Source organism: Nilaparvata lugens, chromosome 4 (assembly GCF_014356525.2).
Source record: "Nilaparvata lugens isolate BPH chromosome 4, ASM1435652v1, whole genome shotgun sequence".
Taxonomy (NCBI): Eukaryota; Metazoa; Arthropoda; class Insecta; order Hemiptera; family Delphacidae; genus Nilaparvata; species Nilaparvata lugens.
Window position 1 is genome coordinate 20,739,673 of NC_052507.1, and position 12,952 is coordinate 20,752,624.

The 12,952-nt window shown below is 33.0% G+C and overlaps 1 protein-coding gene across 4 annotated transcripts in view; it reads left to right on the top strand.

Annotated features, from left to right (window-relative positions):
* LOC111058304 (insulin-degrading enzyme) overlaps positions 1 to 12,952 on the top strand; it is a 48,842-nt gene that overhangs the window by 4,544 nt on the left and 31,346 nt on the right. For all 4 annotated transcript variants that reach the window (XM_039426911.1, XM_039426912.1, XM_039426910.1 and 1 more), the window contains exons 3-8: positions 247 to 454; positions 935 to 1,104; positions 1,302 to 1,424; positions 2,303 to 2,505; positions 3,326 to 3,526; positions 4,442 to 4,579. In XM_039426911.1, the coding sequence (XP_039282845.1) occupies positions 247 to 454; positions 935 to 1,104; positions 1,302 to 1,424; positions 2,303 to 2,505; positions 3,326 to 3,526; positions 4,442 to 4,579 (1,043 nt within the window). The remainder of the gene's footprint in view (positions 1 to 246; positions 455 to 934; positions 1,105 to 1,301; positions 1,425 to 2,302; positions 2,506 to 3,325; positions 3,527 to 4,441; positions 4,580 to 12,952) is intronic.

The window sequence follows — 12,952 nt, forward strand, 5'->3', positions numbered from 1 at the left end:
TCACCACTATTCATTTCGTACTAAATGTAATAGTAATTGAAGTAGTTCGCATAGTTATTATAATACTAGCAGGTAACCCGTGCTCCGCAAGGGTCTGTAAAGCACAAACATATGGAATAAAAGATTGATTTATAGTTCCATGCTATTGAAATTATTAACAATTGTAATGATTCTCAATAGAAAAACGATTTGATTCGACTTTTATCTTACGTAAATTTTGCGCTAATTTGGGTGTTTGATTTTCAGGTTTCATGAGCGAGCCACGACACCTGCCTGGGCTGGCTCACTTTTGCGAGCACATGCTTTTCTTGGGAACGAAAAAATATCCCGAAGAGAATGAGTACAGCAAATACCTTTCCGAACACGGAGGCATGAGCAATGCTTACACCGATACCGAACACACCAATTACTATTTCGATGTGGTTCCTGAAAACTTGGGTGGAGCGCTAGACAGGTAGGTTACTAAAGGTTACAAAGTAATGATTAAATTGCAAACTTCAAAACTCACGATTTATTTGAATCAAAATGTTTTAAAATTGATAAAATTTTTGCTAATTATAAAATCGTATTGTAAGAATTTGGCTTGCTAGAAAAAAATCGATTATGTTTCGCTTCTTCTTTGAAAGATAATAAAATACCAGGTTGGAGAGATGATTATTAAATATTTGAAATCTGTTTTTTCTAGTCGTTCTTATTTATACATTCTCGGCACTTTCAATAAATATTATACTTTACTAGTTTTGTAATTGAATAATTCCTGCGGTACATGAATTGTGCAGTGAATCCTTGAGCAAAAGCTCAAATGTGTATAACAAATCTTGATTTTATAGTAATCGTAAAACTTTTGAGTTTTATAAAAAATGAAATATGATGAGAAATTGAAATTTGTAATTAGCTACTATTTTATTTTTATATATTAATGGTATTCTTCCAGATTCGCGCAGTTCTTTCTGGGTCCTCTATTCAATGAAAGTGCAACTGATAGGGAAGTGAAAGCAGTAAACTCTGAACACGAGAAAAACGTTTCAAACGACTCATGGAGGATGGACCAAATGGATAAGTCAACCTCAAAACCTGACCATCCCTACAATCACTTTGGAACCGGTAAATAATAATAACTCTTATAAAGTCACTGTAGAATTTATAGACTAATTTTTTCAACTTTGAATTATCATTATTATTATGATAACTGATGGAAAAAAAATATTTGAATGTAGTATGGGATCCATCCCAACTCTTGAAAAATATCTGTCACTTGTCATAACACGTAATATCTATATCTATTTTGTCTTTTAATCTAGGAAACAAAGAAACACTTGTGAGACTACCAAAAGAGCAAGGAATTGATATTCGTGAAGAACTTCTGAAGTTCCATTCCAAGTGGTACTCCTCAAACATAATGTCGCTATGTGTACTGGGCAAAGGTAAGCTTATAACTAAGATTCAACTGTCAAAAGTTTTTTTTCATCACTGTAACCATAACTATATAGGTAACCTACCTAATTTTAATGAATCTCATTAACTTTTTATTCTGAATAGGCTACTGAATAACTAAACTACTGTAATTCATTACTTCTGGTTATGAATGATTAAATGTTCTAATTTTACAGTTTTATCCTATTCTATTAAGCGATTAAGTCTAGGGACTAATGAACAAATTAGTTCTATCCTAACATTCTAATTCTGTAATAAAACATGTTTTCATTCGAATTTCCTACTGATATTATCAAATAATGCAAACGTATTAACTACACTTGAAGCTAGATTTCATTAAATCACTTCTCTGCTTTTTACCGGACGGCACTTGAACAAGTATATGATTATACTACATCAATTTAAACTGCCTCGGCTGCTGGGTTGACGTTATTGTTTAGGTGGGGAACTTGATTCACCTCTTGAATACAGTTATGTCCACTGATGTGAATACTTCAATTAACAGTTTTATTTTTTTCATATTTTTATTTATCTACTTTTTATTTATCTGTTAAACTGTGCTAATTAGGCATGTATTGGGCTACTTACCTGATGAAGCCACCGTTTTATTCAATAAAATTGTTGAAAAATTATTTAAAAATAGTTATGCATTGAATGCAGTCTCCTATAGGAGTATTTGAATGTGTATTACAATACACTGTATCACAGGACGTTAAATTTCATATGAAACAGGTCCCAGGAAGGCGTATTTCATAAAACAAATTTATATGAATCATGTTATTGTATGAAGTCATTTATGGAAGCTTGACATTTTTTGATCTCGGTTATATTCAATCCCTTGCATAATGTTCTATTTCTGCAATTACAGATGATTTGGACACGTTGGAGAAACTGGTTGTTGATCTCTTCAGTGCAACAGAAAACAAGCACGTTGAAGTTGCAGAATGGCTTGACCATCCCTATGGACCAGATCAATTGAAAAGTAAGGGTTTCATTGTCCCCGTGAAGGATCTGCGCAATCTCAACATACTCTTTCCTATTCCGGACCTTACAGAGCATTACAAGGCCTCGGTGAGTCTCAATAAAAATCATTTATTGCTTGTATAAGTTACTTCTCGTTATATTGAAGACTGTTACAAAAAATATAAATGCCATAAAACCTCACTAATGCTTCCAATGCAGTATCTGTTATTGATCCAACTGAATTACTGTAACAATGCAGTGCATTTCACCTTGAAATACAAATCAAGGAATATTATGTGATGTTTTTTATTCGTGCTTGTATTCAGTGTTCTACTATTGACTTGCTTCGAAATCAGAACCATTGCAATTTAATTCCTCTCTATGAAGTGTGATTTCTGATTTTTATAAACTCTGGTTCAGGTTTGGATATATTTGTGCGAAATCCCTTATCATTAAAATAAAATAAAATACTAAAACCTTTTTGTATTCCTCTTTCAAATTAATATAAATATCAGTTCGAAATGAGGCAACAGATGCCAAAGTTCTCAAACTTATGAGAAAATACATACAGTTTCATTCACTAATACATGCACATCTCATTATAATTATGGATAATTAAATATCGTAACTGATTAAATCCTTGGAGTGATTAGTCTGGTTGTTCATCTTCGTAGTTTAGTGTGTTGAGATAATAACCTATTAAAAACTATTTTCCCAATCCCGGGACCAGTACCGGTTTCCCGAGATTGAAATTTGACATTCCCGAAATCCCGGGATTGGAAATCGGGACCGGGATTGACATCCCTAATTGTATAACATGTCATTCAATAGTTATAAATAATAAAGTGGTAACAAATATCAATGTATTGATTTATTAGTTATTGATTATTCTTTAATTTATTGATTTATTGATGTTGTGTTTGTGAAGCCGGGTGGATTCCTGACACACCTGATCGGACACGAGGGCTCAGGCAGCCTGTTGTCAGCGCTGAAGGCTGCAGGCTGGTGCAGCAATCTGAGCTGTGGGGTGCGCACTCCGGCCAACGGGTTCGCATTTTTCAGCATCTCCGTCGACCTCACTGAGGACGGCATTGAGCATGTCGATGACATCATCAAATACACTTTCCAGGTTAATATGCAATTACCAGTATGCTTGAATTCATCAAACTCACTTTCCAGGTTAAGATGAAATACAAATACGAGTATTTTTGTATACATAAAATTCCATATCATCAAATACACTTTCCAGGTTAATATGCAATTACCAGTATGCTTGAATTCATCAAACTCACTTTCCAGGTTAAGATGAAATACAAATACGAGTATTTTTGTATACATAAAATTCCATATCATTCACTTTAGGCCAGCGAATAAATAATAGAGCTTTAAATTGTAGGAAGTAGAAATCCAATTAGCCTAGCCAAAATTCTAATTACTCATTTCTTTTGACCAATACATTTATCCAGTCTGAAGACTCATGAGCTATTTTTCTGCCATAACATACTGCTAATTACTTCAAATGATAGCCAATAATCAAAGAAAAATACACTTAGGCATAAATTGAACAACCAGTTGGATAAATTTTTCTGAAGCATTTTTTAGTTGCTAAAATCTGATAAATTCAGAAATCAAATTCAATAGTAGAAAAGAAAAATAGACTACTTTTCTATTCATATAATTTTTGGAGATATTTCTATAATTATAATTTTTTGATAGCCCAAGATGAACTAGACATTAAGTTAGATATTTGATTAAGTAGTATTTGAAGTCTAAGTATTTGAAGTATTTGAAGTTCTAAATATGTGTTTTTTGACTATGCTCATTTACTATCTCCATTGTAAATTTTGAGTACATAAAACTAGAGCATAGCTAATGTTCCATGTTTCTAATAAATTAATTTTATTAAATAGTAAAAAGACTAGGATTCTTGGTAATCGGTGAATCAACATTACATTTGAATTGAGTATTTGATTTTAATGAATCTTCATTTCTATTGTTTGTCCCCTCTAACAGTGTGAGTTAATATGATTAATGCTTTTTCCAGTACATCCATTTGCTCGAAAAAGAAGGCATACAGGAGTGGTTATTCAAGGAGAATAGAGACATTTTAGCAATGCACTTCAGGTTCAAGGATAAAGTGGTGCCTTCTAGTTACGTTTCATACTTGAGTCGTGCAGCACATGTAAGTTGAAGATTATTGCTTCATATCAATCAATCAATCAATAATCCTTCATCGTCATATAACACAAAGTGTTGTAACAAACGTCAAAGGTACAATAAAATAGAACCAATCAAAATCAAAAATAAAAATCAAATAATTTATTGTCACACAACATTAAAATGTTACAACAACGTCATTAATAACACAGAAAACATCAGTTTAAAAATCGATTACAAAGAAATCTTCAACTTTATATAAACATTCATTGACCATTTTTTTTAAATATTTACAGTAACTATTAAAGCTCATTCTTTTGATATTTTCAGGCAAAGCGTTATAAAGTTTTATTGACATGTATTGCCAGTTTCTTTGAGAACTTGTAAATTGACAATACTCGACTCTTTTATTATTCCTATTTCTAGTGTTATGTTGGTGTATACTAGAGTTAACATCATATTCATTTTCAGTTTTCTTCACTGAGATCAAGCATGACAATACATACAAAGATGGCAGTGTTGATAGTCCGAGTTCAATAAATAATGATTTGCATGGAGTACGAGGAGCCTTATGGCAAATTATTCTCACTGCTTTCTTTTGACATTTAAACAATATGTCAGTAGTTGAGCCATTTCCCCACAGCTGGATTCCATATAGCAAAATGCTATGAATATGGGCAAAATGAACACTCATTAGAACAGACATATCTACAATATTACATAATCTTCGTATAAGGAAGATGCCCTTGTTGATTTTTCTATATATGTATGTTATATGGCATTTCCAAGTCAGGTTGGTATCAATTCTCACGCCAAGAAACTCAATTGAGTTTATGTCATTATTTTTTCTGTCAGCTAAAAGTTATATCCTCTGTTTTTGTGGAATTAATGCTCAAATTGTTTGCTGCACACCAATCTTCAATTTTAGAGGTATTATTCAATATGATAGAATACAAATGATCTTTATTCGTATTAGCTTCTTTCAAACCTAAGTCATCTGCAAACAAATACGAAGCACTATCGTCATTACAAGAACAATAATATTAGGCAAATCATTAATATAAACAATGAATAGAAGAAACGAATGGTCATAGACTATTCACAGACTATTAATAAATTCACAAATTTAGACGCATACCCTCTCCCATTGATCGAAGATCTTGTAAACACAATTGCCAAGTACAACATTTTTAGTACTGTAGATTTCAAGTCAGCTTACCATCAAATACCGATTCTTGAGAATGAACGACATTACACTGCCTTTGAAGTAGGCCGAAAACTTTATCAGTTCAAACGAATACCATTCGGAGTAACCAATGGAGTAGCTGCCTTCCAACGTACAATAAACGGACTTATAGAAAGAGAGAATTTGAACGACTGCTTTGCCTATTTGGATGATGTTGTCATTTGCGGTTCAGATCAAGAAGAACATGACAGAAATCTTAAGAAATTTCAACAAGTAATTGAATTGTATGGCTTGACTATAAATGAAGAAAAATGTAAATTTTCAAAAAATCATTGAAGTTCCTTGGGTATGAGATAAAACATGGAGAAATTAAACCTGACCCAGAACGCCTTGCACCACTCATGAACTTTCCACCCCCAAGAAATGCTAAAGAAATGAAACGACTCATGGGATTACTGGCTCATTACTCCCGATGGATTAAAAACTTTTCTCAAAAGATTCACCCCCTTGTCCACATACAGAAATTCCCTCTATCTCAAGATCAGATGGAAACTTTGGAATTGTTGAAAAATGAAATTGCTTCCGCGGTACTGCTCTTTGTTGATGAAAATGTACCATTCATAATTGAGACAGATGCATCAGATTTTGCAATTGGTGCAACATTAACACAAAATTCTCGACCAGTAGCCTTTTTCTCACGAACTTTGTCCCAAAGTGAAACCAGGCATTCAGCTGTTGAAAAGAAGCCTATGCCATTGTGGAGTCTATAAGAAAATGGAGACACTATTTACTACGAAAACAATTCACTTTGATCACTGACCAAAAATCAGTCACATTCATGTTTGGCACTCAACACAATAGAAAATAAAAAATGAAAAGATACAAAGGTGGCGCCTAGAATTATCTGAATACAAATTCAACATAGTCTACAGACCTGGAAAAGAAAATGCACCAGCTGATGCACTCTCTCGTATATGTATTACAGCTGGTTGTTCAACATTGAACTCAGCTTTGGCAAAATACCATGATGAACTTTGTCACCCTGGTGTAACTCGTTTCTACCACTGGCTCAGAATGAAAAATCTCCCCTATACTGTAGATGATGTAAGGAAAATTTGCTCCAATTGTGCAATTTGCTCTGAAATAAAACCACAGTATATGAAGACAAAAGGAAATCTCATAAAGGCAACAAAACCTTTTGAACGAATTAATATGGACTTCAAAGGACCCGTACAATCAAAAACAAGAAATAAATACCTACTGGTGATGGTTGATGAGTACTCAAGATTCCCTTTTGTATTTCCTTGTCCAGACATGATTGCGAGAACAGTCATAAATTGCCTGGTCTCATTAATATCAATGTTTGGCCTTCCAAGCTATATTCACACAGACAGAGGAACATCCTTCATGTCAACTGAGTTGAAGAGCTTTCTTGGCTCAAAAGGGATAGCAACTAGTAGATCAACGCCTTACAATCCGAGAGGGAATGGTCAAGTAGAGCGATATAATGGAATTATATGGAAAGCAATAACACTAGCTCTAAGATCACGAGGACTTGATTCAAATCGATGGGAGGAAGTGTTGCCTGATGCACTTCACTCTATTCGATCTCTTTTGTGTACTACAACAAATTGCACCCCTCATGAACGAATGTTCCTACACATGAGATCCTCAACAAATGGACAGTCACTACCATCTTGGCTAATGAGCCCAGGACCAGTTTGGCTGAAGAAAATGAACCGAAATTCAAAGCAAGATTCATCAGTAGAAGAAGTTGAATTGATTGAGGCAAACCCAGAGTATGCTCACATTCGTCGCCCTGATGGACAAGAGTCCACTGTGTCGCTCCGTCATCTTGCCCCTAAGATAACACGAAAATCTAGCCGGGTAGAATGATATGATAAACCATATGTTTTCGTTGTCATTGATTCATTCATAAATATCAAATGTTGTTGATCCGTTACTAGTAGAAAGTCATGTTCAATTTTATTTGATTAAAGCTCTACAAATGAAGAGTTTACTTATTTCACATGTATTGCCAGTTTCTTTGAGAACTTGTAAATTGACAATACTCGACTCTTTTATTATTCCTATTTCTAGTGTTATGTTGGTGTATACTAGAGTTAACATCATATTCATTTTCAGTTTTCTTCACTGAGATCAAGCATGACAATACATACAAAGATGGCAGTGTTGATAGTCCGAGTTCAATAAATAATGATTTGCATGGAGTACGAGGAGCCTTATGGCAAATTATTCTCACTGCTTTCTTTTGACATTTAAACAATATGTCAGTAGTTGAGCCATTTCCCCACAGCTGGATTCCATATAGCAAAAGGCTATGAATATGGGCAAAATGAACACTCATTAGAACAGACATATCTACAATATTACATAATCTTCGTATAAGGAAGATGCCCTTGTTGATTTTTCTATATATGTATGTTATATGGCATTTCCAAGTCAGGTTGGTATCAATTCTCACGCCAAGAAACTCAATTGAGTTTATGTCATTATTTTTTCTGTCAGCTAAAAGTTATATCCTCTGTTTTTGTGGAATTAATGCTCAAATTGTTTGCTGCACACCAATCTTGAATTTTAGAGGTATTATTCAATATGATAGAATACAAATGATCTTTATTCGTATTAGCTTCTTTCAAACCTAAGTCATCTGCAAACAAATACGAAGCACTATCGTCATTACAAGAACAATAATATTAGGCAAATCATTAATATAAACAATGAATAGTCAAGTTAAATTTCATCTACAGTATTCCAATGAACTTGAACCTTGAATCTCGTTACTGATTTCGATATAAATTTTTCAAATAAGTGCAATATTTTTAAAGTTTTTAATTTATTGTGATACATTCTGTGATTCATTTAGAGTATAACATCAACCTTCAAAATTTTCAATTCATTATTCCGGGACCGAAAATCAAGTGACGAAGCAGTGTGTGATTACATAACCTTAACTTTTGGACAACATTAGCATTTTATCAAAATTTTTGGAGAGAAATTGTACAGGCTCAGCCTAGTTTTTCCTCCAATGTCATAATAATTGTATTATGATTATAGTGTTTTATACAATAAATGAATAAATATAAATAGTTTTTTTTTAATAACAGTGGACCGAGAATGGACCCTTGTGGCACACCGTATTTGACTATTCCACCTCTAGAATACTCGCCATTTTTTAAAATATACTATACTCTATTTGTAAGATAGGAATAAATAAGGTCAACAGCCAATTGATTCAACCCGTAATAAGATAGTTTATGACATAATATAGCATGATCAAAAGTTTCAAACGCTTTGGTCATATCAAAACTTCTAAATTTGACATATGCAGAATTCAGTTAATCTTAATCAGAGGAATTAATACAACAGAATTGGCAATAGTCATAAACAGCAGTATTGAAATCAATAGTAATTTTTGAAACAGGGTCCACTTAATAAATATATGTATCAGTATTTCTCATGCATAAGTCACAACAAATAAGCTCTCAAACAGAAGAAGTCTAAAGCTATTCAAAAAACTCTAACAGAATAAAGGCATTTTTCGATAAGTAAGTCTTTTATGTGTATTTTGTATAGTGATATACTCAACAGTCTCACTTCTGGGGCATGCTCCTTAAATAACTTAATAGACATATTCTCCAATTTTATTCCTATGAGTACTTGCATATTGGTGAGAATCAATTCTAACATTTAACCTGTCTCTAGTTGGATAATAATTATGAATGTCACCATTCAGACTATATTCATTCAGGTTCCTTTTCATGTACATCAAACAGGAGAATACATTTATAAAGATGGGAGAGTTAGACCTCTAGTTTACGGAAAAGTGGCCTACACGTTGCTAGAGGTTGTGCCTCACAAATTATTCTAAAGGCCTTCTTCTGAAGTCTAAACAGTTTAATAGCTGTGGAACAATTGCCCCAGAGCTGAACCCTATAGGCTAAATGGCTATAGACGTGAGCTTAGAAGACACTCATTAGAACTTCATGATGCACAATATGAACCAATCTACGCAGAACAAATAAGCCTTTACCAAATTTACCAGCTACATAAGCAATGTGCTTTTTCCCATTTAAGTTTGAGTTAAGCATGATATCCAGGAATTTTAAGAAGTCTGTGCCTGTGAACCTAGTTTTAAAACTGAACTGTAGGTCACAGGTTTTTAGGAAGTTGAGACACAATTTGTTTGAAGCGCACCAGTCCATTATATTCAATGTAATCAATTCAACAGATGTGTTAACATTTTGTTTTCCAGTCCCGTTTACTAATAAGCCCAGATCATCAGCAAAAAGGTAGGGTTGATTTTGATTACAGCATTTCCTTATCACACCTGACAAATCATTTATGTAAATGATAAACAAGAGTGGGCCAAGTATAGAACCTTGGGGAACACCATCTAACCACCTCAGACATCACCACTTGAGAATTTGCCATTTCTGTAGGCAAATTGCGTTCTACAACCCCAAGTATGAACCAATAAAAGATCCACATATAACCTGTCAAGGCCATAAAAAGAGAGCTTCTCAGATAGAATATTGTTTTTCGCCACACTTGGATGTAATGAGCTGGTTTACGTGCGTCATATGGAGGCCGAAAGTGATTGTTTTCCGACCAGACCGGTAAAACTTTACGGCCCTAGGGCTGTAAAATGACCTTGAATAACAGCTGATCGTGTCCGATCTCACAAAAATCATAGAGAGATAATCTCATTAACGACTGTAATAATCTATATAATTATGTATCGTGAATCGCGGTATTATGTCTATAATATATTTTATAAATTACTGTTTAATAATTTAATATTTATTATTGTGTTTTTGATATCAAACAATGAATACAATGGCTGCATTGTCCATTGTCAGAAAGGTACGTATCGCAAGTATTTAAAAGTGAAGAATCGAATTTGAAATCAAAGTACAATAATTGTATCAATATTTAAAAGTGAGGTAGAGTAATAATTGTTTCTTTTTTATTATCGAATTCCACTTCTTAATGCAATACAATCAACTATAATAACAAGAAAATACAGCAGAGATCTGAAGTTTAAGGTAAGCCTACTGGTGAAACTCAGCCTTGACTAAAAAATTCCTAGTAATTTTTCCGTAATTCATTATTAAAACTTTTAGATAATTTTTCTTTAATATTGAACCATATAGAGAAAACATTAGGCCCACTCAAGATTGAATCTTCGAATGTTTTCTCTATGATTTCAGAGCAATATTTTGTTGTGAAAATGCCGGCAAACCGGCTTCAAATTAATATGCCGCTATACACTATATTATAGTAGCCTACATACGTTACCTGACTTAATTCAGAGTGAAAATTTTATTGTGAAACAGATAATAATATTAATTTTAATAATATAAGTCATGAGCCAAAGTCTGTTGTACCTTTGATTATAGAAAGAACCTTCTTCTATAGAAAGAACGACCTTCTTTCTATAGTCAAAGGTTGTACGCTTTTTAGGAGTGAAGTAAACTTTTTTAGAAGTCTAGTTTACAGTATTACGTGTATGCTAAGAGTTATCAGTCAGGCCTCTACGTTCAACAATACACAATAGCCGAGAGCGTAAAGGCGTAATACAACAGAACTCAGTGAATAACAAACACAATCTAGGTTCGAATCTCGGTCAATGACATTTTTTTTTTGTCGATGAATTTCGACTTTTATTAGCTATTTTTTATATTAGTTACCATAATTTAAATTTCAATCAATTTTTTAGATATATTTTGAGACAAAACTGTGAAATATGCAATTATATTAATTTTTTCATCACATTATTTCAAAATAGTAATGATAATTCTATTCATCCATCTATCCATGAGATATTGCACCGGGCGCAAAGCGCGAGCTATAAAAATTCAAACAATTATTCGAAATATTAATAGTATAAAAATATGGTCACTATTGTAAATTATTAATTAGTAATATTGAAATTAATTGACAGTAAAAGTTGTCATAACCAAGATTCAAACTATCAAAATAGGCTGTTTGAATTTTATTAATTTTTCAATTTCTTATAAATATTGGGAAGTTTTTTTTTGGTGTGGCGAAAAATAGCGTTCGCAACACGGGCAAAAATGTTTTTCCGGCTCTCGAACGCTTCAAGTTCTCGACTTCGTCTCGAACTTGAAAACCGCGATCTCGAGCCGGAAAACGTACATTTTCGACCCTAGGTGCGAAATATACTATTACTGACCCGAAAGCTTTGGAAAAGTCAAATGCTCTGAAGTTCACAAATCTCTTATGCTCTAAATTACTTATGACACCCTCAATAAGATTTAATAAATTGTCAGAGGTACTAAGATTTTTTCGAAAACCGTACTGATCTCGTGACAATAAACTGTTGATTTCAAAGTAACTTCCGGTTGATTTTGTAGGAGCCTTTCAAACAATTTTGATATTATTTATATAATAAAGATTAGTCTATAGTTTTCAATGTTAGCCTTGTCACCCTTCTTAAACACGGGTATCATTTTTACTCTTCAGTTTGTCAGGAAAAATCCCTAAATCTAGGCACACATTAAATAAATGGGTTAGAACTTTTGATATTTATGGAGCTGCTATTTTTAATATTTACTTATTTCATTGACAATTACAAATCATAATTATAATAAATATTATATATATATATATATTATATATATATATATATATATATATATATATATATATAAGTTGAGTCCATTCATGTCCTAACAATTGCTGAGGTTCATTTCATGAATAGTGTCAAAAACCTCCTCAACAGTGCATTCCTGAAAACTAAACCTCACTTTTGGTTTAGGCATTGATGATATATAGTGACTGTAGTCTAGTCGAAAGTACTCTTAGGAATATCTTTGCTTTGTGTAATTATTTTTTCCAAGAAAAACTTGTTTATTTGATCTGCGGACAACTTGCAGGCGTCGTCCAGAGACTTATTTGTACCAAGATGCTTTCTCATTACTTCCCAGGCTGCTTTATTTTTGTTTTTACTTTCATGGATAAATTTACTATTGGAATTAAGTTTAGCCTGTTTGATTTTAGCCCTATAATGCTTTCTATGTTTGTTATATTCCAACTTAACTGTTGTTGAACCAAGAACGTTATATAGGCCTAGATCAAATAATTGTTCACATTGAGCTTTCAAATCTCTCAATTCATGTGTGTACCATTTACTCCTAGCACCCCTTAATGAACTTTTAAGGATTA